This window comes from Geotrypetes seraphini, chromosome 6 (genome assembly GCF_902459505.1).
Source record: "Geotrypetes seraphini chromosome 6, aGeoSer1.1, whole genome shotgun sequence".
Lineage (NCBI taxonomy): Eukaryota > Metazoa > Chordata > Amphibia > Gymnophiona > Dermophiidae > Geotrypetes > Geotrypetes seraphini.
Window position 1 is genome coordinate 5,215,591 of NC_047089.1, and position 26,908 is coordinate 5,242,498.

A 26,908-nucleotide genomic window follows, 5' to 3' on the forward strand; every position below is an offset into this window, starting at 1 on the left:
AACCAAGCTGGAAACTACAGTTAAATATTATGATTCTTTTTCATCTCTGGAGATATTAAATAAGAAAAGAATGGATATAGAACAAGATATCTCTACTTTAAAGAGAAATTTTGGTGAATCTTCTGAGAAGCACTTAGCTTTAATGAAAGATATAATTTATAGCTTCATAGGAAAATTTAGAAAATTTGTCCCGAAAGAAGACACAAACTTTCCCAGCTGTGACTAAACTAAACTAAACCTTAGGTTTGTATACCGCGCCATCTCCACAAGCGTAGAGCTCGGCACGGTTTACAGAGTTAGGAAGAAAGGAACAAGAAGAAAGAGAGGGACAAGGGTCCCAGAGAGCAGGTGTTAGATTTTTGAAAAGAGCCAAGTTTTCAGGTGTTTGCGGAAGAATTGGAGGGAGTTTGAATTTCTGAGCGGGGATGTGAGGTTGTTCCGGAGTTCTGTGGTTCTAAAGGGGAGGGATATACCTTTTGTAGAAGGGAATGATAGTTTCAGTTTTTGGGAAGATCTGGTGGAGTTAGGGTTAGAGGAGTTCCAAAGGAGTGGAATAACGGGAGGGAGGACACCATTAATAACTTTTATATAAATTCTTTTTATTGAGAACACAAAATGCAATGAACAATGTCACACAAAAGTTTCCAGTGTTCCATTTTGTTATACAACTACTAACAAATCCTGAAACCCATCCCTATTCCTCACCCTTTAGCGAGAATGGTTTGAGTTATAGACAGTAAAGAGAAATAAACCATCAACAAACTTCAGTACCTGCATATAGCTTTATTCAACCCATACTCCCCTCATCCCTGATACCCCATGAGAGAAAACAAACAACCCCAGAAATGAAAGAGATCCCATCTCGGAGCTTAATAGTCTCTGCCGACATCGTATCACACATTTATTGTAAAGATCAGTACCTTCAAGGGCTGTGAATCATTAACAACTTTTAAATGATATCAAGAGAGATATTAGGGATTTCAGAACATTCTTATCCTCCTGTGGCACAGATATGTTATATTCTCAATGCTACTACAGCGGCAAACACTCCAACGTTAATGGAGGAAAAAGCCTCAGGCTTGAAGAGAGCAGAATAATCGGCTCAGCTTCCAGAACATCACCGGCTTAAAAAAACCTCCAGAAGCCGATGATGTTCTGGAAGCTGAGTCAATTATTCTGCTCTCTTCAAGCCTGAGGCTTTTCCTCCATTAACGTTGGATTGTTTGGCGCTGTAGCTAAAACAGTGGAGCTATAGTAGCATTGAGAATTTTTATTCCTCCATGTCTTTTTTCTTTTTGAGTTACAAATATATTATATGCCACCATTTGTTTAAAACATTCTAGGGAAAAAAAGAAAACAACTGATTTTCCCACCAAAATTCAAATTGGTGACCAACAGACTACCCTGTTCCCAATCAGGCCAGTGGACCCACTATTTAAAAAAACAAAAAACAAAACCAACTGCAGACCTTACAGCAAACCCTGAAGAAATCCACAGCACAATGGCTGAAACGTCGGTTTCTACCCGACAAGATGCAGCGAGACCAGGAAACCTGCTACAGAAACCCTGAGAATCATCTCATCAGTCTTTGGCAAGTACTCAGACTACTGAAGATGAAACGGTTGGGGTTAAGCCAGCAACACTGATCGTTAAGTTTGTGCTGGACGCCAACTGTGACTGGCTGTTAAGATTATCCGTTCGTCATAGACACACTTTATTTCTGGTTTGCAAAGTTAGAGCTTTTCCTGATGTGGCCAGGGTTACTCAGAGAAGGAGGCAGCTTTTCTTGAGGGGTACATCAGTTGGGAACTTTATTTTGTTAAACTTCCCCCCTCAGCCAACTTTCCAAGGTTTAACATCAACTCCGTAGGAAATATTATGAACTTGGAGTTTAATTTCCTTTATTTTTCCGTATTAGCTACGGTATATTTTTTCCTGCAATTCCGCCTTGCCCCACAAAGTGGATTTATAACACCGTTACGAATAATATAATGGCGTTTCTCCTTTTTTATTTGAAAAGAGGGGGGTGCTAAAAAATTCTCAGCCCAACCAACTCTGGGCCCTGCTGTTTAATTCCTAGGCTGCACTGGGCGGATTCTCAGAGGAAATTTACAGTAATTAGAGAATAAAGGTCGGAGTTTCCCTTTGAGGGTGCCGGTGAAGGTGAAAAGATGAGATTTAGTATCTGCATTGTAAAATGAGACCTTTCCTGCCTCGTAGTCCAGCAGAATCCCCACTGTCTGGAGGCTCTCCCTCAGCTGCAGCTGGGTCTGAGGGGAGGTGAGGGCCCAGTATCCTCTTCTATTGCAACACCACAATGCCTGGTATCCCTTGCTAGGTGACATAATGATGGCCCCCTTCCTCCTCACTGACTCTTTACACACTCCCACTATCCAGGCTGTCACGTTTCCCACCTCTACCTCCCAGTAATGCCTCCCTGAAGTGAAGCCCTCACACCCCAGCACGAAGGGAAACAGATCAAATCTCTCGGGATTGTCTGGCAGAGTCTCTTTTCTGCCTTCTTTTCCGACACTTTTCTGATCTTCAGACAGGAAGAGATAGGGAAAAGCCGTTTTCACATCCAGAGTCACATTTACTATAGAGAGAAGAGATATTAATAAACATTAGCAAACACTTCTCATTGGTTCCCCACCCACCATTTGCTCCTTACAAACCCCGCTCTGTTCCTTATTGGCTGGTTCTTCAGTCATTCATCTATTCTCTGTCATGGGCTCTGCTACTCTTATTCACTAACTGATCCTAATAGATGTCAGGATGTCAGAGTGTATGTCCAAAGGAAGTAATTTAAAAGACTCTAATTGGTTAATTCACTGCCAGGTTTCCTATAACTCATAGTCCTATTGGCCCCCTGTGTCCCCAATAACATTCATGCAGTGGCATAGCAAGGGAAACCCAGCATCCTCCCTCTGGCGATGGGGCGGTCTCTCAAATGCATTCTTCCCCTTCTTGTCAACGGTCGTGAGCAGAGTTTCCTACCCACAGCTCATGCTGGCTGAGCCAGCCCTCTGATGTCATTTCCTGGTCCTGTAAAGAGGAAGTGAAGTCAGAAGGAGGGATGGGACTCGCGCAAGTAACAGAAGGAAGTCTTGCTCACTGCTGGTGAAGATCAGAAGAGATATGGTGGGGAGAGGGAGAATGCATTTAACAGGCCCTTGCATGGGGTTGGGATGGGGAGGAGAGATGCCAGCGTTCCTGCGGGCATTCCAACCTCCTTATTACTCCACTGCATTCATGTGGTAGCTAAACTATCTATCTGGAGGCATCTTCAACTTATTAATTTGCTCCATCACACATGGTATAACATCTGCATGGTTTACAACCCCCCCCCCCCCAAGAAATTCAACAGACTAACAAAAATAACATCTCCCCTCCACTAATTTTCCACCACAAAATACTCTGGCTTCTAATACTGATGCTTGTAATGTTAGACCCAATTCCAAAAAAACACCCTCATAATGCTGACTACCTGGGACAAAGCGATTGAACATACACTGAAAATACAAACCCCGCTACGCTAACGCAACCCAAGAGCGACTAGAGCCTCTCCTTGGTTCATGCCCACCTTAAAAGCAGAAAAACAACACTGCTGCAGGCTTGAGCGAAGATGGCAAAAAAGTAATCTACCTGAACACAAAACTGCATGGAGGGCTGTGTGATCAACACAAAAAAAGCCTACTATGCCCAAGAAATTGAAAATGATAACGTCAATATCAAAAAAACTATTTCGCTTACTACATAAGAAGTGCCATCTCCGGATCAGACCTTCAGTCCATCAAGTCTGGTGATTTGCACACCCATATCCCTCTATGCTTTTCGTAAGGAGATGTGCATCTAGTTTGATTTTAAATCCTTGAATGGTGGATTCCGCAATAACCTCCTCTGGGAGAGCATTCCAGGTGTCCACCACTTGTTGCGTGAAGCAGAACTTCCTGATATTCGTCCTGGACTTGTCCCCCCTTAGCTTCAGTCCATGTCCTCTTGTCCGTGTCAAATTGGACAGTGTAAATAATTTTTTTTCCTGTTCTATTTTGTCGATTCCTTTCAGTATTTTGAAAGACTCGATCATATCCCCTCACAGTCTCCTTTTCTCAAGGGAGAACAATCCCAGTCTCTTAAGTCGTTCCTCGTATTCCAAGTTCTCCATATCTTTTATTACATTACATTACATTACATTACATTAGTGATTTCTATTCCGCTTGTGCCTTGCGGTTCTAAGCGGATTACAAGTTAGAGGACTGGACATTTCCAGTAGCATTGCAGTACATGTAATCAAGAGTGTGTCCAGTTACAATTGTTAGTCTGGACTTTTCCAGGAGAAATTGATAGCAGGTAGTAGATAGTGATAGGTTGTTTAGACGAATAGAGATAATACTGTCCGGATTCGGGTGTTGCTGGTAGTGGTGTTAGGGTAGTCATGAGAGCATTTCCTAATACTTTTGTGAGGTTATGATGATGGGAAGTGTTTTTTGAAGAGATGAGTTTTGATTTCTTTTCGGAATACTTTAATGTCTATAGATTTGGTCAGTAGATTGGTGATGGTAGTATCGATCTTTGCTGCCTGTGTCGCTAAAAGGCTGTCGTATAGTTTCTTTCGTCGTGTTCCTTTGAGAGGGGGGTGAATGAATAGGCTCTGAGTTCTCCTTAGTCTGTGTGAGAGGTTACGGTGTAGTCTGTTGTTTAGGTAGCTGGGTGCTGTTCCATGTATTACTTTGTATAGAAGACAGTAGAATTTGAACTGGGATCTTGCTTTTATTGGTAGCCAGTGTGAGTCTAGGTATGCTTTGGTGATGTGGTCATATTTGCCTAGTGAGTAGATGATTCTGAGGGCTGTGTTCTGAACTGTCTGTAATTGTTTTATCATGTAGTTTGGGCATGATAGGTATAGGCTGTTACAGTAATCTACAATACTTAGTACTAGGGATTGTACTAATATCTTGTATTGATCTTTGTTGAAGAATTTTCTTATTTTTCTTAGGTTACGTATTGTGAAGAAAGCTCTTTGGATGATTTTGTGGATTTGAGACTGCATTGTGCAGTTTCTGTCTAGTAGAATTCCCAGGATCTTGAGTGTACTTTGCATTGGGTACTTGATTGTATTTAATACTAGTTCTGTGAGAGATGGTTTTTTTTCCTTCTCTAGTAGTAGGAATTTAGTTTTTTCCGAGTTCAGTATTAGCTTCATTGCTTGTCTCTGCACTCTCTCCAGCAGTTTTATATCCTTCTTTAGGTTGGGAGACCAATGTTGGACACAGTATTCCATGTGTGGTCTGACCATTGCTCTATAAAGCGGCATTATGACTTTCTCCGATCTACTCGTGATTCCTTTCTTTATCATGCATTACATTCTATTTGCTTTCTTTGCCACCGCCGCACATTGTGCCGACGGTTTCAGGGTCCTATCTATCAGTACACCCAGGTCCTTTTCTTGTTCGCGCTTACCCAGAGTTGCTACTGACATTCTATACTCGTGTTCCTTGTTCTTTCTGCCTAAATGCATTACTTTGCACTTTTCCACATTAAACTTTATCTGCCATTTCTCCGCCCATTTCTCTAACTGACACAAATCACTCTGGAGTTCCTCTCTATCCTTTTGCGATCTGATTGCCCGGCATAGCTTTGTGTCGTCTGCAAACTTGATGATCTCTCTGGATGTTCTTTCTTCTAGGTCATTGATATAGATATTAAATAAAATCAGCCCAAGTACTGAGCCCTGGGGTACACCACTAGTCACTTTCTCCCCTTCTAAGAATTTCCCATTTATGCCCACTCTCTGCTTTCTGATCTCCAGCCAATTGCCTATCCATCTTAGTATATCTCCCTCTATTCCATGGCTTTGTAGTTTCCTGAGAAGTCTCTCTTGTGGAATCTTGTCGAACGCTTTCTGGAAGTCCAAGTATATTATGTCCACCGGTTCTCCACTATCAATTTGTTGTTCATGGCCTCAAAAAATTGAAGTAAATTCGTCAAACATGATTTCCCTTTCCTGAAGCCATGTTGACTGGCTCTCCTCAGGTCGTGTGTATCCAAATGCCGGACTATGCTATCTTTAATCAGTGCTTCAACCATCTTTCCAGGGACAGACGTAAGACTCACAGGTCTGTAGTTCCCCGGTTCTCCTCTTGATCCATTTTTGAAAATTGGCGTGACGTTCGCTATCTTCCAATCGTCCGGTATCTGTCCAGTTCTAATTGTCAGGTTGGCAAGTTTTTGCAATAGTTCTCCGATTTCAACCTTCAGTTCTTTTAAGACTCTCAGGTGAATTCTATCCGGTCCAGGGGATTTGTCACTTTTGAGTGTCGATCTGGTCCAAGTCCACTTCTACTGTGGTGAGGCTGTCCTCTATTACTCCTTTGAACGCTTTCACTGCTTCTGGTATTGTTGCGGTGTCCTCCTTCGTAAAGCCAGACGCAAAGAAGGAGTTTAGTCTGTCTGCAATCTGTTTGTCTTCCTTGATGTACCCTTTTCTTCCCTGGTCGTCCAGCGGTCCCACCGCCTCCTTTGCGGGTTTTTTCCCCATTTACGTACCTAAAGAAGGGCTTGATATTTTTGGCCTCTTGCGCCTATGACCTAGGTTTGGCCAAAAAGATCTCACCGCCCAATGTCCAGACCCTCGCCAGCCATTTCCTCAACAAGATAAAGACTGTACAACAAGACGTTGAAACCGCTTCAAACACTCCAGCTCTAATCCAACCACCTCCTGGGCTGCTGACCAAATCTAGAGAACATTTTCACCACTAGAAAATTCAGATAAACTCCTCAGCATCCTTGATAAATACCCCTGGCCAATGCACCAGCCCGCATCATAACCTGGCTCACTCACCTCTTGAACAGTTTTCTTCACCATGGCCAGTTCCCACCCCAGATGGGTCAAATTGTGCTTACCCTAATCCCCAAGACCTCAAACTGTGACCTAACAAATTCATCAAACTACAGGCCTATAGCCGGCATCCCTACACTCACCAAACTCCAAGAAACAAATATAAGCAAAGAACTTTCAACCTATATCGAAAAATACCCGTGCCTTCAACACACTTAGGGCTCCGTTTATTAAGGTGCGCTAGCGTTTTTAGAGCACGCAGGAAATTACCACGTGCTACGCTTCTAGAACTAACGGCAGCTAAATGCTGGCGTTAAGGTCTAGTGCGCGCGGCAATGTAGCGCTCGCTATTCCACACATTAAAGCCCTAACACGGCTTAGTAAAAGGAGCCCTTAGGTCGGATTCTGACGAAAGCACAGCACGGAGCTGCTACTGCCAAGTTCAAGTTCAATTTCTTTAATAGAACGCAGATATAAACCCAAAGGCAAATCTAAGCGGTTTTAGAAAGTAATAAAAATTGAATAGGGAACAAATAAAAAGCAAAAACTTTAAATATTGTTTAACAGTCAAACCAACAAAGAAATAGGAGGTTACAAGAAAACAAAGAAAGGTTTGGGGAAAGGGAAGACATGAACAATATGATAGGGGAGAAAACTAGTTGAGAAAGGTTATCTAGAAAATGAAGAAGAGAAAGCCTTTAATTGTGTCTTGAAATTCACAAAAGATTTTTCCGAACAGAGATAAAAAGGCAAAGCATTCCAGAGAGTGGGAGCCATGAAAGGAAATGAAGAATCCCTATGAAAATCAAGGAAGAGTTGTTGGAATGAGGGAACGACTAATAACTATTGTTCTGAAGCTCGTAGAGTCCTTTGTGGCGAGTATAGAACCAGGAAACTATACATAAAAGGAAGACCACTCGATAGAATCTGATGAGAAAGAATATTATATTGAAAAGGAATGTGATGTGTTCTGATTTTAGAACAAACATTTACGAAGCAAAGGACATCAAGCCATCCTTCTTCAATTTGATATTTCTGCAGAGTTTGACTCCGTCAATCACCAACTTCTCCTAAACACACTCAGTGAGATCTAGACATCACGGGCACAAACTTCCTACAGAGCAGGAACTACCTTGTCTGGGAAGACAATGAATTCTCAAAACGCTGGCTGGCCTTCTGTGGTGTTCCCCAGGGATCCTCCCCCCCTCCCCTATACTCTACAATCTATTCATGAGCTCACTAGGCAAAGTTACCTTCGACAACAATTAAAGATCATACGCTGATGACATTCTGCTAGTACAATCCTCCATCCTTAGCATACTAGACTACTGCAATATCATTTACTTGAGCTCCACGAAAAAAACCATTAGGAGACTTAAAATGATCCAGAACACTGCGGTCCGCCTCATATTTGGCCTGAAAAAATGGGAACACGTCACCCCTTTTTACAACAAACTTCATTGGCTACCCTTAGAATCCAGAGTCCTATTCAAATTTGCCTGCTTCTGTTATAAAACAGTATTTGGCCTATCCCCAAACTACATCAACCCTCACTTCTACCTGAATCGCACAAACAAGCACTCCCGCAGAATTCAGCTGTTCGCCTTCCCCTCCCTAAAACTATGTCACTCCAAAAGATTCCTCGACAAAACCTTCGCATTCCAAGCTGCCAAACTGAACCCGTGGCTAGCCCAAATGATCCTTGAGGCCCCCACCTACCTCGGGTTTAGAAAATCACTCAAAACTCATCTATTCCATGGACAAGACCCCTAACGCCCCTCTTCAATGAACCGTAACCTCCTCCTTCCCCCTCCGCCACAACCCTCTCCCCCCTAACCTACTCATCCCTTCTCTTGCTAACCTCAACTACTTCGTTGCTTCCAACTTTGTTCAATTGATGTGAACCACTTGTAATTTTTTGATAAACAAATGTGAACCGCCTAGAACTCCCTGGGTATGGCGGTATATAAGAATAAAGTTATTATTATTAAAGTTATTATTCTCCTCCTCATTCCAATAGAGTGCAACACCATAGACATCCCCCAGAGAATCACAAACAACATAGAAAAGATACAAATGTGGGTTATACTAAAAAAAAACTACAACTGAACGCAGTAAAAAACAACAGCACTCTCTGGTTTCACAATTCCCAACAGCTGTTACCTTGTCCACAGGAACCAATCTCGATATCAACAAAACCTCCAAAATACTTGGGGGGCGTCATACTAGACTCAACCCTATTCTAAGAACCCCAGATTTCCAACATACGAACAAAGACCTTCCATAGCATGAGACAACTCTGACTGATCAGACCCTTCTTCCACAGATGCTGATACTGTCCCAACTAGACTATTGTAACTAATGCCTAATACAGGCGTCCTCTTCAGAAGTGTCTTGCAATCTATCCGGAGCCATGGCTCGCTAAACAGCGGGCCGCGGCTGGAGGACACCCGGAAGTGCGTGGATGTTGATGTGATGACGTTTGTGCATGTGCAAAAGCCCTGAGCCGCCAGGAGAGGGTGGGGTGCTCAACAGGAGAGGCACGGAGAGGAGGAGAGGCCCTGGGGCCGGCTGACCATCTACAGGAAGAGGCACGTTCTGTTGGCAGTCTTGTGGCACACCTGCAATCTCACTGCTCTACAGGATCTGGTCCAAAATACTCCCTAAGTCTGTATTGTGAAATTACAGTCACAGATCAGTTTACTAGATTTGAGTCTTTGGTATAACTAGTTTTATGTTGGATTCAGTTACCTCCATATTTGTGATATTCCATCCACCAATCTGCATTAAAAAAAGGAAATACAGCGATCAGATCTCAAAGAAGAGAAATAAGTGCAATTATATATATTTTTTTAAAATGTAGCTGTTTTAAATAAAACTTACCAAGTCCTGCAGGATACAATTTTTTTTGTACAGAAAAACATACAAAGAGAGAAATGTTAAGAGATTTTAGTGTCTACAAATGTCTAAGAATCAACATATTAAAAAGATATATGACAGATAAAAACTATCAAACGATAAACTCAAGAGCAACCGACCCACAAGGGAAGGAAGAAGCCTCAGAACCCACCCTCCGCCTTCTTTAAACTAATGGGTGTAAAAACAGAGCACGAAATGAACTGAAATTAAACAAGACTTATCTGCACATAACAATGCTGGATGTCCCGTCACATTCAAGCTGCCTCGGGGTAAATGTGGACAATTATATTGTACCAGGTGTCTGAAATTCCCATCGACCCACACTAGAGAATCTGAGATAGCACAACATAATTTGCCCACATTTACGACAGGGAAGTGAGAGTGAGAGATGCAGGACCACAGGGATGAATGGATGACAAGGAAGAAAGAGGGAGATGGAGGGAAAAGGATAGAGAAATATTACGCTTCAAGGAGTGAGGGATAGGGAGGAGAGATGCTAGGAATGGTGGAACTATGTGGAAGAGGCCCTGGGGACTAGTCAAGCAGATGAGTGAGAGAATAGTGAATAGACAGGGTAGAAATGTAAATGAATAGATGAAAGAGAAAAGAGAATAAGAGGTTGGGAAAGGAGTGAGATGGAAAATGGGAGAACGAGAAGATGGAAAGTTGATAGGTGAAAAGTGAAGGATCCTGATATACCACCTTTCAAAGCGGTTTAGGTAGAATCCGAGTGGACAGAGAGGCAGAAAAGAAAGAAACGAGGAACGAACTAAAAGGGAAAGATAAATATGTCAGAGACAGGTATAGTGAAGGAGTGGAACAAGATCAGAGGAGAAAGAAGAAATGACAATGACAAATGGACAGCAATCACTGGAAACAGAATGAGCAGAAGACAGACAGGAAAGCAAAAAAGAGATATAAATCCATCTGGTCTAAGACATTTAATTATGAAACAGCAAAAATACGGGAAGTTCTTCCGATTATTACAAATTCCAAAATCACTTAAAACTGATTCATTCCACAAATATGTATTATTTATGGTTTAATTTAATATATCACTTTTCTTTAGACAATAGCAGAGCGCTTAACAAAATAACAAGAAATTATTTAAAAAGAAAAAATTAAAAACAATAGGAATTCTATGAGCATCGGAGCTTTTTCAGCCGTGGCTTGTGATAAAAAAACCCTAACGTGGCTTCATAAAAGGGGGGGATACATGGCTATATTTGTTGTGTAATTCTGTAAGCAGTGGTGTAGCCAGGGAAACTGGTGCCCTGAGCGGAGGTACCTGGCCCCCACCCTCTGATGCACCTTCCCTGTACTTTGTCAAATCTTTGCCAGCCGCCAATTGGTATCTCTGTTAATGATTTACTGAAAAATCTCGAAAGGAAACCAAAACCAAAACCCATGCTTCACCTCCAAATTTTATGATCAATTTCTTTAGGCGCTGAGGATAGTTCAAGTCAAAATCCATTTTCAAATCAGTAGAAACAGCCTTTAGTTTTGGAAACGTCATTTTCTGACACCTGTGGGTTAAACAGCGAATGGAATTAGCCCGGGGATGGGATAGAGGGAGAGAATAAGATATACCTTGAGGTTAGAGAGTGGAAAGAGTGACATCTACCTAAGGGCAAGAGTCACCTGGATTATTCTGGGAGATGTTTTATCCAGGAGACAGAGATCAGACATGTGGAAGGAATACAATCGATCATAAATCCTTTCTTTTCCATGATTGTGTGGCTGAAGCAAAATCTGAAAATTCAGTTAGCATCAAATAATCCATCAGTCCTCACAGAATTGCTGTGTTTTGTGTGGCTCTTCCTATCCCTTGGAGAGAAATGTGGGACCGTTCTCCTCTCCCCCAATATGGGCAGAAGTGTGAGGACGTGACTAGACTGGTCTCTTCTTCTCTAGCACGGGGAGATGTTTGGGTTTCTCTCTTCCCCTCCCCCAATGTCGGGAGGTGGCTGGAATGGTCTCTCCTCCAGGGTGGGGAGGGGTCGGGACTAGTCCCCAATATCAAGGACGGGGCCTGTTGATATGCTCTTTATGCTCCCTCAATTCCCAAATTGCCGGTTTTCTCACATCCAGCTTTTCATTGGTTTGAAATAATGTGTGTGTGTTTAAACATAAGCGCATAAAAGTGAAAAGTCTCTCCAAGTGCTATCCTGTAATTTCGTTAGAACAAAAGAGTTGCCAGAATCCTGTTTCCAACAATGGCCAACTCAGGTCACAAGTACCTGAGTAAAACAGATCTTTCCTCTTTGGTGATACTTTGGGACTTTTAACATCCTTCCAAGGACTAAATCAACCAATTCAACTAAACCTGTGCCTTCCTCTCCCCCACCCCTACTGCCTTCTCCTTTTACGTCCTTTACTTTCAAGACTGTAGTTCTTCCCTTTTACCCCAGTACGTCTCAAGTAATAAGTTTGTTATCTAACCATACTTGCGATGATTGTTTTTATTAATTTATTAGTCTAACCTAATCTTTGGTTTATAGACCGGATCATCTCCCAGTGGAGCTCGACTCGGTTCACATATAATTAAGACTAAGAGTACATAGCAGAAAACATAGAAGGAAGAACTAATTAAAAACTAAAGTACATAAGAAAAATAACTATAATATCATTTCATTGAGGCTAGAGTTAAACCTTTTAGTCTATGTATTGTCTGATTTTATTAATACTGTTTAAGTCCTATGTAACTCCTTTTTAATTAGGCAGTACAGTATATCAAATTTTTAATAAACTTGGAAACTTGGATTCCCAGAAATAAGCAGTGGATTTCCCCAAGTTTATCTTAAACCTTTTTTTTAAACCCTGTTAAGCTAACTGCTTTCACCACATTCTCCGGCAACAAATTCCAGAGTTTAATTACACGTTGTGTGAAGAAATATTTTCTCTAATTTGTTTTAAATCTACTTACTAGCACCATCGCATGCCCCCTTGTCCTAGTATTTTTGGAAAGAGTGAACAAGCGATTCATCTACCCTTCCCACTCCACTCAGTATTTTAAGAAGAATGTGGGTGGAGAGTGAACTGACACATTTATATAAGTAACTTTAGAAAACTATAAATGAGGTGTATCTCTACGATTTAGGTACATAGACTTGCATTACATACGTGTGTATGACTTAATTACATATGTGTGTATGTACCCAGTTACACTAATATTCTTTCAAGGAAAATAGTTGCTTAGGTGTCTTCTGGTCATCTTACCCTCATATTGCCAGTGCCAGAGCACAGACCATCACCAACACAGGGTAGGGGTGGAAAGAAATCAATAGGGATTTTGCTGGGAGGTGAGAGGATTCATGGAGGGAAAACATAGGAGGTGAGGAGAGGAGAAATTAGGGGAGTTGGTGGGAGGGTAGTTCTGCCAGTACAGGGAGAAAAAAGGGGAAAGAGAGGGAAGGTCTGTGATGCTTCTCCCCTCTCCTACTTCATTCCTCAGTGCTTCCTCCACACCTTAATTCACCTTCTCACCACTCAATCCGATCCTCCTCACCAATCAATCAATTCCCTTCTTCCTCAGTCAAAATCCATCTAACACATACAAAATATCAGAAAAGAAACTTGTACCTTCTCAGGGTGTCCTTCACATCCTAGAGGAGAAAGAGACAGAGAATATATCTAGTTAGATTTTGCAGTTTCTGAGAACATACTAGAGTAGACGCTTTAGGATATTCCACTCCCAGCCCCTGTGTCTGGAGAAAAAAACCTTGAAGCAGTGGGACAGGATTTTCCCTCCTTCTTCCCACAGACAGGGAGCAGCTGGCTAAGGGGTCGGGCACTGGAGCTCCTAAGAAGAGCTGAAAGGGAAGGAATAAGGAGAGGGGCTGAGTTTGAGGGGCCTTAGGCCCCTCCCTGTGCATCACATGATTCACCAGGGAGGGGAAGGCATCTCTCCTCCTGCTCCCAAACAGGGGGGTGGGGGTTCGGGGAATGAGCATCCCTCCTGCCTTTTTGGGGAGAGGGGAAAAGGGAGCAGGAGGGGAGGGGATGGTTTGGGGGGGCCGCCTGGCGTGAGGGGTCCTTCATTGGGCATCCCTCCTGCCGATTTTCGCAGGCGCGGTGTATCGGTCCCTGGTGCTGGTTCGTCAGGGGATGTCAGGGAGGACCGTTATCGGCCAAGGAAGGGGGGGAGGGCTTTTTTCTTTTTTAATGAGACAGATATTGTATTTATTTAAAACAATTGCACAGCATCTGTGTCCATTAGAAAAAACGGTTTGCCAACATGAAAATATGATCTAATAGGACGTAACTTCCAGAGTGTAAAAAATCCTTTATGAGTCACAGCATCTACTTGTGCACCCATAGTGAGATTTCTAATTGTACTCCTGGTATTTTTATAATAGTGACTATTGTGTAAACAATACCATTTAAAGACAAACTTTCTAAAACATCCCACCTCTAGAACACCTACTTTGAAAGCCCTGGTGGTCCAGCAGTGAACCGGGGCAGGGGTGATCTTCCTTAGCTCCCGCCCCGTGCAAGCCGCTATTTAAAATGGCTGCTGTGAGTTCCCGTGGCAAATCTCGCAAGACCACGGGAACTCATGACCGCGGCAACTATTTCAGAAAGCAGCTCGCACGAGGCAGGAGCGTAGGAAGATCTCTCCTGCCCTGGTTCACCGCTGGACCACCAGGGCTTTCAAGGTAGACATTCTGGAGATCTGGGAGGTGGGATGTTTTCGAGTCAGCCGGGACAGGAGGCGGGAGGGATCCCAATCCAGGTTCACCGCTGGACTACCAGAGCTTAGGGCAGGCATGTGGGAGGCCTGTAACAAGTCCGGGTCGGGGACGGGTGGGCGCCATCTTGAATACAAACCAACCCCCATTTCTGGGACATTTTTTGGCCCCAAAATCTCAGTTTATATTAGAAGAAGTGGAGAAAGGGGCGAACCCTGTCAGACTCCAAAGAAATTACTCCAAATATGAGAAAGAATTCCACTCAACAAAACCTGGTAGGAACGAGAACATACAAAATCTTGATGCCAGATAAACACGACCCAAAATGCCAACCAAATCTAACCAATAGAGCAAAGATCTTATGATCTACAAGGTAAGAGTTCACCCACTTCTTAAGAAACCTAATCTAGACCCATTAAATGTGATTCACTATCAGCCTGTTTGAAACCTACCATTGATCAAGGGGAGTGTGTGGCGCAGTGGTTAAAAGCTACAGCCTCAGCACCCTGAGGTTGTGGGTTCAAATCCACGCTGCTTCTTGTGACCTTGGGCAAGTCACTTAATCCCCCCATTGCCCTAGGTACATTAGATAGACTGTGAGCCCACCGGGACAGAGAGGGAAAAATGCTTGAGTACCTGAATAAATTCATGTAAACCATTCTGAGCTCCCCTGGGAGAACAGTAGAGAAAATTGAATAAATAAATAGTGTGAAAAGTTTCAGCCTCTGATCACCAGAGCTGCTGTTGTGACATCATAATGCTTCATTCCACCAATGCCTAAGAGCCAGTGATGTCACAATGGCTCACTTTTGCTACATTTTTGAATTCTAGAGCGTGCAGTAGTTACAGCTACAGCCTCAGCACCCTGAGGTTGTGGGTTCAAAACCCACGCTGCTCCTTGTGACCCAGGGCAAGTCACTTAATCCCCCTATTGACCCAGGTACATTAGATAGATTGTGAGCCCACCAGGACAGACAGGGAGAAATGCTTGAGTACCTGAATAAATTCATGTAAACCATTCTGAGCTCCCCTGGGAGAACAGTAGAGAAAATTGAATAAATAAATAGTGTGAAAAGTTTCAGCCTCTGATCACCAGAGCTGCTGTTGTGACATCATAATGCTTCATTCCACCAATGCCTAAGAGCCAGTGATGTCACAATGGCTCACTTTTGCTACATTTTTGAATTCTAGAGCGTGCAGTAGTTACAGCTACAGCCTCAGCACCCTGAGGTTGTGGGTTCAAAACCCACGCTGCTCCTTGTGACCCAGGGCAAGTCACTTAATCCCCCTATTGACCCAGGTACATTAGATAGATTGTGAGCCCACCAGGACAGACAGGGAGAAATGCTTGAGTACCTGAATAAATTCATGTAAACCATTCTGAGCTCCCCTGGGAGAACAGTAGAGAAAATTGAATAAATAAATAGTGTGAAAAGTTTCAGCCTCGGATAACCATTATGACATCATAATGCCTGATTCCACCAATAAGAGCCAACCTCATCAGTGATGTCACAATGGCTTCATTGTCCTATACTTGGCTCACTTTTACTACAGTTTGATTTCTAGTATTGCACAGTGGTTAAAGCTCCAGCTTCAGCACCCTGAGGTTGTGGGTTCAAACCCCCACTGCTCCTTATGACCCTGGGAAAGTCACTTAATCCCCCCATTGTCCCAGGTAACATTAGATAGATTGTGAGCCTGCCGGGACAGATAGGGAAAAATGCTTGAGTACCTGAATAAATGAATGTAAACCGTTCTGAGCACTTTTGGGAGAAGAGTATAGAAAATTGAATAAATAAATAAATAAATCTTCAAAGTTAATGAGAAAGTCAGGTTTTGGACAGGGCAGAACGCAGAAACCTCCTTAGTGACCAGGGCAGGATTAATTCATCGAGGGCCGCTAGGCACACAAGTACACTGGGCCCCCCTGCCCCGCCCCACCCCACCACGCGCCCAGGCGGAAACAGGAAGCTGCGTCAGAGGGAAGCTTTGGGCAAGAGCACCGCTTGCACCATTACAGTTCCCGTTGCCTTTCTTACCCGCGTTGCCGATCGATGTTGGAGGGTCCCATCGCCGTTTGGAAAATACAATGTTGATGCTCTCCTTCATCGGGCCCCCCCCTGACCATTTCGGGCCTATTGGTTAATTCTGCCGTGTTAGTGACTACGATCAATGAACTGCAGGTAGACACTTCCAAGGTCTCGTTTGCGTGGAGGTGAAGTCATGACACGTGCGTGCATTTTAGTACTCCACATGTGTATAGCACATGCCCAAATTTACAGCTACTTCAGAACAGGGGGACATGTGGACATCGGTATTTGTGCACCATCGGGGCTGGTTCTGGAGACTATTTTATAAAGACACCTAAGTTACCAGTATAAATCGGCCCCTTTTCACGGTTAAAAAAATCAGGATGTAAAAAGAGAAAGCTAGCAAGAGCCCCTTCTTCCATGAGACTAACAGAAACTCCACACTTAACACCAGGGGACACAGGCAAGACCACTGCACCATCTCCACACCCTGAGGTTCCGAGTTCAACTCCCATGGCAGCTCCTTGGTCAAGTCACTTAACACTTCACTGCCCCAGGTACGAGATAAGTAAACTGCACAGGAAAAGCATAAAAGTCCCATCCCCCCTCTTCCCTAGGACAGATGGTTTAAGTTTTGTTGGCCACATAATTTCCAGGACATTATTTTTAAAAGCCCTGAAGCAGACAGTGCAGCTGTTGCATGCGTAGGGGCTTTGAAAAATTGGCCCTCGTTATTTTAAGATATGTGTGATCTGCTAGTACTTGAATTCCCCGATTCCTCCTAGAAATATACAGTAGGCGCTAATCTCACCTTCAGTAACTCGGCATCCGGCTGTTGACGCTTTTCCTCTATCTCGGAGATCAGCTGCGTGAAGGAGGAGCTTTGCTCTTCTAGCTGGCTGACATTTTCCCTGATTCTCTGGAGAATCTTCTCCTCTTCCTCCTCCAGTCTCGAGAGAAGGACCTGCTTCTCCTTATTCAGAAACTGGTGCAACTCTTCAAACTCAGACTCCACTTTCTGTCTTTTGATCTCCGTCTCACTCTGGATGAAACAAGGAGAGAGAATTCTCAGTGACCCTGGAGTGGTTTTCTTGCAATGAACGAGGAATCTCTTCTCTTGACAGCAGAACCCGTGCAAGGGGACTAAGCACCCTAGGCGAATCTTCAGCCTTCCACCCTCCCCCAACTCCTCAAGTATCCTCCTACTCTCCATGTTAGCTTTGGTACAGCACCCCTTCCTGGCAAGTCCCCTTCCTCTCAACATCTCCCTCCTTTCCCAGCATCTCCCTCTGTCTCTTTCTCTCTCTACTCATACGCACGGTGCCCAGCCTAGTATATTGGGCAGAAGGATATTCTCCCTCCATTCCTATTCTTAGCCTTTATCACAAACAGTTTTCTATTTCTCTCTTCCCCAGCATTCACCCCCTGCCTCTCCCCACTCCCTCCCTCACTCACTATTCAGTCATTTAAAGTCTCGTTCTCCTATTTTCCCTTCTAGTATTTAGTACAGCTTCCTTCTCTACCTTCCCCCTGCCATTTTGAACATGTGGTTGAATGGTACAAGACCGCAGGCCAAAGCGACGAGGCTGGCAGGACTCTCCAGGCCCCCGTTAGCCAACGAATGTGCAGAATTGACGGGTGAAGCAGTGGGAGCCTGTGGCTCAGATTTCCACCGTTACACCTTCTTTTAAATGACATGCACCGCGAGCAACGCTCGGCACAATCTTCAGCTGAAGAGGCCTGGAGATCACTGGCAGCCGCGTTGCTTCAGCCGCAGTTCTGCCCTGCTGGTCTGGGATACTCAGTGACCACTGAATTTCCCTGCAGGCCAATTCTCACAACCTCTGCACTAAAGACCCAAAACTGCCAGAACAGCACAGAAAACTAGCTCTCCAACACTCAAAGGATAGCGTATGTGGTTTTAAGAAAGGTTTGGACAAGTTCCTAGAGGAAAAGTCCTTAGCCTGTTATTGAGATTGACATGGGGGAAGTCACTGTTTGCCCTAGATTGGTAGCATGAAATGTTGCTACTCCTTGGGATTCTAGAATCTTGTTACTCTTTGGGATTCCGGAATCTTGCTATTCTTTGAGATTCTGTATGGAATGTTTCTACTCTTTGGGATTCCGGAATCTTGCTATTCTTTGAGATTCTGTATGGAATGTTGCTACTCTTTGGGATTCCGGAATCTTGCTATTCTTTGAGATTCTGTATGGAATGTTGCTACTCTTTGGGATTCCGGAATCTTGCTATTCTTTGAGATTCTGTATGGAATGTTGCTACTCTTTGGGATTCCGGAATCTTGCTATTCTTTGAGATTCTGTATGGAATGTTGCTACTCTTTGGGATTCCGGAATCTTGCTATTCTTTGAGATTCTGTATGGAATGTTGCTACTCTTTGGGATTCCGGAATCTTGTTACTCTTTGGGATTCTGTATGGAATGTTGCTACTCCTTGGGATTCTAGAATCTTGTTACTCTTTGGGATTCCGGAATCTTGCTATTCTTTGAGATTCTGTATGGAATGTTTCTACTCTTTGGGATTCCGGAATCTTGCTATTCTTTGAGATTCTGTATGGAATGTTGCTACTCTTTGAGATTCTAGAATCTTGTTACTCTTTGGGATTCTGTATGGAATGTTGCTACTCCTTGGGTTTTGGCCAGGTACTAGGGACCTGGATTGGCCACATGAGAAAGGGCTACTGGGCTTGATGGACCATTAGTCTGACCCAGTAATAATAATAATAACTTTATTTTTGTGTACCGCAATACCAGAAGCAGTTCAGAGCGGTTTACAGAGGAAGAAACTGTACCTAGACAGCGAAGTTACAGAGAGTATTGCCAATTACATTGGTAGAGTAGTAAGGCTATTCTTATGGAAATGGTACTGAAATTAAATGCATGCTGTAAAGCAGTAGCATAGTAAGAGGGAGGTGGGGGAGCAGACCGTCCTGGGCGCCATATTGATGGAGTTCTGGCACCTCTCCGCCCTCCCTCCCTACACACACACATGCTCTCCCTCCACCCTCTCTTTAAATCTTCACCAGTGCAAGTAATTTCTCTGGCCTGCTGCTTGCATCGGCCTGACTCCTTTCGGAAATCACTTCATGGTCATGGGGCCAGGAAGTGACATCAGAGGGAAAGTCAATGCCCAGGCTGGAGAAGCTGCTCGCGCTGGCGAAGATTCAAAGAGGTACGAGGGTGGGGGTGGAGAAGGAGCAGGGGGCCGAGAGGAGGCAGCAGCGGGGGCATCTCCTACCCTCACTATGCCACTGTCTACAAGCCAAGAGGACGAACCTGCTTGACATGTGTGGAGAAGAGTCTCACAGCCAGGGCACAACCCGACTGAAATCTGTTTCCTGCAACTCAAAGAGTTAAAATAGCAGAGGACAGGCCTGAGCCTCAGCCTGTTCTCCGCTAATAAGGGCCCGATAAATCGTTTTCATTCTGTGAGTAAGAAGACAAATTGAATTCTCTTATTCATCTCAAACAACAGCTTCTCCCTATTTTCTTTTCTCGTTATTGAGAGGACCTAAGGCCCCGGGGGCAGAAGGAGAGCCAGACACCCACCCTCAGCTCTTCCGCTTTCTTCCCTTCAGCAGATTTAAACTCCAGAAGATCTTCCAGGTCCTCTCTCAGAGGCTCCAACTGCATTTCAAGTTTCTCCTGTGAACATGAAATATCTTTGGTTAGAAGACGAGATTATTATTTAGAGCCATCATTTCAGATTTAACGGCGGTGTGAGAGACTTTATTCTTCCCCACTTTGGACGATTGAATTCTAAATGTATACAGAAGATTGTGAGTCGACAGGGTTGATGACTGATATGACAGCTGCACAGTATTACGAGTCATTTGAATTTTGAGCCTCCAGAATGAAATCCATGATCCCACGAAACTGGGCTTGTCAGCTTTTTGAAAGAGAAAAAGCCACCACCTGTTGACCCCTCCCGCTACCACCCACTCAGCACATTCTGCAACTGCAGGCCATATTGAGGGCTGGGGGGTGGCAGTACCAGAGTTTGCACTCTTCAGCCCCCCCCCCCCCCAATATGTGGCTTCTCATAAGATGTTAAAGCCACACAAATTTGGCATCTACAGAACTTCTGGCCATTCCCCAACAGAGCTGGGAAAAATCCCAATGAAACTCCCTTTAATTTTGGATTCTAGAGCTTTTGAGCACCCAGCCTCAAGCTGAAGTGATGCAGCGCCATGATCGATCCCTTGAGAAGGCCACTCTAAGGCGGGCTCTGAATTTGCGCATCTGTTTAAGATAAGTCATTCAGTTTCTTGGCTGGGTGGCTGATAAATTATTCACAGAGAATCTGTGGTTGGAAAAATTTTAAAGGAAAGAAGAATAAAATAGGAGGGTCAATGATTGAAAACCAGGAACCTGTGAGGCTTCGCTTACAGGTGCGTTTACCAATGACCAAGCTGCTCTCCCGAGATCCTCAACCATGGCGTTTCATTAAAACATCCTCTCTGCAGCGACTTCCTGTTCCCATGTAGGAGGACTTGCAGAGCGGGTAGTGGATGCCTGGAATGCACTCCCGAGAGAGGTAGTGGAGAGGAAAACGGTGACGGGGTTCAAAAAAGCCTGGGACGAACACAGAGGACCCAGAATCAGAAAATAAGAGTAAATCGTGAAGAACTAAAGCCAGTACTTGCAAGGCCTGTATCTGTATATGGGCGTTTGGTGGAGGATGGGCTGGGGAGGGCTTCAATGGCGGGGAGGGTGTATTTATGAGATCTTTCATGTGATGTCTAATGTGATTCACTGATTGCCCAGCTTTTCTTGATGTAAACCGCCTAGAACTCATGGGATGGCGGTTTACAAAAATAAAGTCTATTATTCTTATAGATGGACTGGAGTGAGCCTTGACGGGGACCCACACTGGTCTTGATGTTACTTCCTGTTTATCAGCATTACCCCCCACCATCTTACATCTGATCAGCTAGTGATGCTTCAGTTTCAGTGGCATTAACCAGTCAAGTAGTGCTGAAAATCCAGGAATTAACAAGGAGTCTTTCCTGATGTGAAAGTTCTTCTCTAGGGTCCCCTCCTAAATGGTCTTCATTTTGTAAAGTATGTGCTTTAAATGTGACAGTACCGGGCAGAGCTTTGGATTCTTGCCCAGAAATAGCTAAGAAGAAAAAATTTAAATTGAATCAGGTTGGGCAGACTGGATGGACCATGCGGGTCTTTATCTGCCGTCATCTACTATGTTACTATGTTTCTGGGGCAGGTTGGCGATAGCAGGCTTACCTCGTTGCTGCTGCCGGCTGTCTGAAGATTCAATTGCGGCAGCCGGGTAGGTGGGGGAATCAGGAGAGCTGGCTAAACCTGGACAGACTCCCCCATTAAAAAAAAAAGAAAACGTCTGGGCACCCAGTCCTCAGAAAAGAGGACGTGTCCAGGTTTTCCCTATCAACTCCCTCCCTGTCCAGCATTATGCTCTCTGCTCTTGCCCCTCTACTCCCCCAGTGCCCAGCACATGTAACACTATTCCTTTCCATGTCCAGCTTTTCCCTTCCTCGAATCCCTCGATCCAGGCCAGTATTTCTCTCCTCCCCTTTTCTTCCCTCCATCCCCTGCAGTACAGTATCTCTCTCCCTTCCCTTCCTTTCCCTCCCTCACAGCCCCACTAAGGTTTAGCAACTGCAGTTGTGTTTCTCTTTTTCTTTCCTTCCCTCCTTCCAGTGAGTCCAGCATCTCTCCCTATTCCTCCGCCCAGCGGGTTTCACTATGAAAATCTAGCCAGAGCAGCTGCTGTCTTGTTGGTAAACCTGCCACAACTGTGATAATAAACTTGAGATTTATGCATAGTCTTCTCTATAGGAATCACGGTGTAATATCTGTGACTCAGGGACACACTTTGAGGCTAATGCAGAAATCTACCACAAATCTAACTTTAAGAATATAAGAACAGCCATACTGGTCCATCAGACCAATGGTCCATCAAGCCCAGTAGCCTGTTCTCACGGTGGCCAATCCAGGTCCCTAGGACCTGGCCAAAACCCAAGGAGTAGCAACATTCCATACAGAATCTCAAAGAATAGCAACATTCCGGAATCCCGGAGAGTAGCAAGATTCTAGAATCCCAAAGAGTAGCAACATTCCATACAGAATCTCAAAGAATAGTAAGATTCCGGAATCCCAGAGAGTAACAAGATTCTAGAATCCCAAAGAGTAGCAACATTCCATGCAGAATCCCCAAAGAATAGCAAGATTCCGGAATCCCAGAGAGTAACAAGATTCTAGAATCCCAAAGAGTTGCAACATTCCATACAGAATCTCAAGGAATAGCAAGATTCTGGAATCCTAGAGAGTAACAAGATTCTAGAATCCCAGAGAGTAGCAACATTCCATACAGAATCTCAAGGAATAGCAAGATTCCGGAATCCCAAAGAGTAGCAACATTCCATGCAGAATCCCCAAAGAATAGCAAGATTCCGGAATCCCAGAGAGTAACAAGATTCTAGAATCCCAAAGAGTTGCAACATTCCATACAGAATCTCAAGGAATAGCAAGATTCTGGAATCCTAGAGAGTAACAAGATTCTAGAATCCCAGAGAGTAGCAACATTCCATACAGAATCTCAAGGAATAGCAAGATTCCGGAATCTCAGAGAGTAACAAGATTCTAGAATCCCAAAGAGTAGCAACATTCCATGCAGAATCCCCAAAGAATAGCAAGATTCCGGAATCCCAGAGAGTAACAAGATTCTAGAATCCCAAAGAGTTGCAACATTCCATACAGAATCTCAAGGAATAGCAAGATTCTGGAATCCTAGAGAGTAACAAGATTCTAGAATCCCAGAGAGTAGCAACATTCCATACAGAATCTCAAGGAATAGCAAGATTCCGGAATCCCAGAGAGTAACAAGATTCTAGAATCCCAAAGAGTAGCAACATTCCATGCTACCGATCCAGGGCAAGCAGAGGCTTTCCCCATGTCTTAATAACAGACTATGGACTTTTCCTCCAGGAATTTGTCCAAACCTTTCTTAAACCCAGCTACGCTATCTGCTCTTACCACATCCTCTGGCAATGCGTTCCAGGGCTTTAACTATTCTCCGAGTGAAAAAATATTTCCTCCTATTGGTTTTAAAAGTATTTCCCTGCAGTTTCATCGAGTGTCCCCCAGTCTTTGAAATTTTTGATGGTTGGTTGTAACGTAGTGACATAGTAGAGGATGGCAGATAAAGACCAGACGTATGTTGGCTGTAGGAAGGGATTGGGGTTTGGGTGTTAACTGGTCAGACACCACAGGCCAACCAAAACAGATTTTTTTTTTTTTTAGTTTTGGCCAAAACTGAAAATGCCACTGAAACGGTTTTACTGTTTTTCAACCAAAACCGAAAGCTAAGGTTAAGTTGTGTGAATGGAAACCAGTGAGGCCCACAGGAGATATTCCCAAGCTGACAACTGGGAAAGCCATTTTAACCAGTGGCGTAGCGAGGGTAGGAGGCGCCCAGGTTGCTGGTTGCCCCCCACTCCATCCCCCACCCCCGTGCTACACTCGTGCCCTCCCATCCCCCCACCCGGACATCTTTAAATCTTCACCAAGTTGAGCAGCTTCTCCAGCCTGCTGCTTGCGCCGACACTGGCTTTCCCTCTGGCCCTATGACCTGGAAGTGAATTCAGAAGGGAGCCAGGCCAGAGAAGTTGCTTGCGCTGACAAAGGTTTAAGGAGGTAGGGGGCAGGGGGAAGGGAGGGCAGACAGGTGCCGCCCTCCCCCTTACTATAACAAACATGACCCTTCTTCCCTCCACTCCCAACTCCAAAGAAAATTCCAGGCCTTAGCTTAAGAGATAGAAGCGATGCCCATTCACTCCTGCCTCCAGTGCCAACATCTTGAAAAATGGCAGTGCCCGGCCCAGCACATTGCATTCTGGGATGCACTGGGTAGGGTCAGTGTTCCATATAAAGCACCAGAAGCAGACGTAAGTGGACATCACTGCTGCCTGTAAAGGTATGGCCTGGGAGGGGTGGTGGAGCGACCAGGGGGATGCGTCAGGTGGATAAGGGAGGGGGGTTATGGTTGCTTGCGGCTGGTCCCACCACGGCCTTCCCTCTGCCGCGTTGTCTGTCTATAGGAAGTGACGTGGCACAGGGAAGGCTCTGTTCACAGCGTTTCCTCTACTGACAGACTACTGCTGCTGCTGCTTTGGGAGGCCTGCGGATAGGATTGATGTTGAATCACCGGGGGGGGAGGGGGTATCATTCGGAAAAAGGCCAGACCCACATGAGAGAGGAGAGAGGAGGAGGAGGGAAGGAGAGAGGACATGTAGGCTGGGCCACAAGTTGGGGGGTGGGGAGGACATGGATGCTGAACCTACAGGTGGGGAGGAGAGGGGACATTGATGCTGGATTGCAAGTAGGGAGGAAGAGGAGAGGACATGGATGCTAGAACCACAAGGGGTGGAGAGGGGACATGGATTCTGGAACTATAAGTGGGGGTGGAGGGAAAGTAGGGAGAGGAAGTGACCCAGACCAGAAAGGAGAGTGAGAAGGGAGGAAGAGAAGGCGATATGACAGATCATGGGAAAGCAGAGCAGGGATTCAGGGTGCAAGTGAAAGAGGTGATTGGGTGTGTGTGTGGGGGGGGGGGGCAGACATGGATGCTGGAGTCACAAGTGGGGGGGGGGGAGGAATGGTAGAGAGAGTGACCAAAATCAGAGAGGGAGGGAGGGAGAGATTCTTAGCCAGTGGAGAGAGGGTAGGGAGATGCCAGCCCGGGGGGGGCCAGGGAAGAGATTCGGAGTGAGAGTGAGAGATGGAACTGGGGAGTTCTGTGCAAGCTTAAAACTCAATTTTGGTGACAGAAAAAGGAAAAACGGAGACCAATTGTGCAAAATCTCTGATACCCACCTTGTATTCCTGCACAGCCTCCTCTATGGGGGTGACCAAGTGAGCCCTGTGGTCCCTGCTCTCTCTGCAAACAAGGCAGATCATGGTCTGATCCTCTTCACAAAACAGCTTCACCTTCTCCTTGTGCTTCTCACACAGATCCTCCTCTACTGGGCTGCCCAAGTTCTCATAGAGGTTCTTCACCCTTTCAGCCACTTTTGCCAGTTGCCTGTTGGCTCTGAGGTTCTTCTGCCGAGACCTTTTCCTGCACAGGGGACAGGGGAAGCCTCCTTTGCTCCCCTCCCAGCTCTGGGTGATGCAGGGGCGGCAGAAGTTGTGTCCACAGACTGTGGTCACTGGATCGCTGAAGTAATCCAGACAGAGAGAGCAAGAGACTTCTTCTCTCAGGCTCTGAGCAGGGTTTGCAGCAGCCATTGCAGTGAGCTGGAACCTAAGGAGTGGCTCTCTGGAACAGGATCTCCCGGGGGTCTGGGGGCAGCAGTGGCAGTTTCCTGCTTGTAACCTGAACCCTGAAGCAGGAAGGGAAAGTCAGGGCAATTACCCCACCCTGGTAAAGTGGGGGAGGAGGTGAAGAAAAGAGTCAAATAGCTTTAGAGCAGTGGCCTCCAACTCAAAGCCCTTTGCAGGGCCACATTTGGGGTTTGGAGGTACTTGGTTCTTATGAAAGAAATGAGGTAAAACTCTTGATAGTTTATAAATCTTTCCTTTTGGCCAAGTCTTAATAATAATATTGTCATTTATAGCTAAAGAGACATATGATTAAGAAATGGTTTTATTTTACTTTTGTGATTATGATAAACATGCCGAGGGCCTCAAAATAGGACCTGGGGGCCACAGGTTTGAGACCAGGGTCTTAGAGGGATTATAACACAGAGCACGGTGTAGAAAAGCAGACGATGGGGTGAAAAGAACCCTTTTGCTAAAATACTAATATGGGCATAGCGAGGGGGGGCCGTCGGCATCTCCTTGCCCACCCACCCATCTCTTAAAAATCGTTACTGGCAGCGAGCAGGCTCGTGCCACCCTCAGCTTTCGTTCTGATGGCACGTCCTGGTTGTGGGACCAGGAAGTGACATCAGAAGGAGAGTTCAACAGCTAAGAGCTGCTCACTGCTGGTACGAAGGGATGGGGGGGGGAAGAGTCACAGGTGCCACCACCCCTGGCTACACCGCTGAATGTGCGGGTAATTTTGAAATCTTTTTCCACGCGTAAAGTTCATTTCCCATATGGAAAAGGGGTTTCCTAAAATTGTCCACCAAAGTACTCACATGCTGCTTTAGAATCATGACAGAAATCTCCTGCTCAGAGCTAAATGCATTGGCTTAGTGAGGGTAGGTGGCACCCACTGAGCCCTCCTCTCCCTCCCCCCCCCACATGCTCCTTTCTGCACCCCCCCACTCGTGCCCTCCCTCCCCACCCCGCACCTCTTTAAATCATCGCCAGCACGAGCAGCTTCTCAGGACTGCTGCTTGCGCTGGCGTTGGCTTTCCCTCTGATGTCACTTCCTGGCCCTGCGACCTGGAAGTTATTTTAGAGGGAGCTAGGCCTGTACAAGCAGC

At 45.0% G+C, this 26,908-nt stretch overlaps 1 protein-coding gene across 4 annotated transcripts; it reads right to left on the reverse strand.

Annotated features, from left to right (window-relative positions):
- Positions 1-1,193: 1,193 nt before the first annotated feature.
- On the reverse strand, positions 1,194-26,064 carry LOC117362622 (E3 ubiquitin-protein ligase TRIM39-like). Of its 4 annotated transcripts, XM_033949274.1 has the most exons (8): positions 25,350-26,064; positions 20,046-20,141; positions 17,290-17,520; positions 13,340-13,362; positions 11,174-11,283; positions 9,722-9,727; positions 9,590-9,619; positions 1,194-2,596 (listed from the first exon to the last, which is right to left on the reverse strand). In XM_033949274.1, exons 1-8 carry the CDS (start codon positions 25,761-25,763, stop codon positions 2,070-2,072), a joined length of 1,437 nt encoding a protein of 478 aa, XP_033805165.1. In that variant the 5' UTR covers positions 25,764-26,064; the 3' UTR covers positions 1,194-2,069. The 4 variants fall into 4 exon arrangements, with proteins under 4 accessions (XP_033805165.1, XP_033805167.1, XP_033805168.1 ...); XM_033949276.1 differs by lacking the exon at positions 20,046-20,141; XM_033949277.1 differs by lacking the exon at positions 17,290-17,520.
- Between the last annotated feature and the right edge of the window lie 844 nt (positions 26,065-26,908).

What these genes read in the sequence shown, in the direction of transcription:
- LOC117362622 (XM_033949274.1), bottom strand. Translation starts at nt 25,763, where the DNA reads ATGGCTGCTGCAAACCCTGCTCAGAGCCTGAGAGAAGAAGTCTCTTGC. An exon ending in AGAAAGCGGAAGAGCTGAGG is followed by an intron (nt 17,521 to 20,045) that starts GTGGGTGTCTGG and finishes TGTTTCATCCAG; the next exon opens with AGTGAGACGGAGATCAAAAG. An exon ending in GGAATATCACAAATATGGAG is followed by an intron (nt 2,597 to 9,589) that starts GTAACTGAATCC and finishes TTCTCTCTATAG; the next exon opens with TAAATGTGACTCTGGATGTG.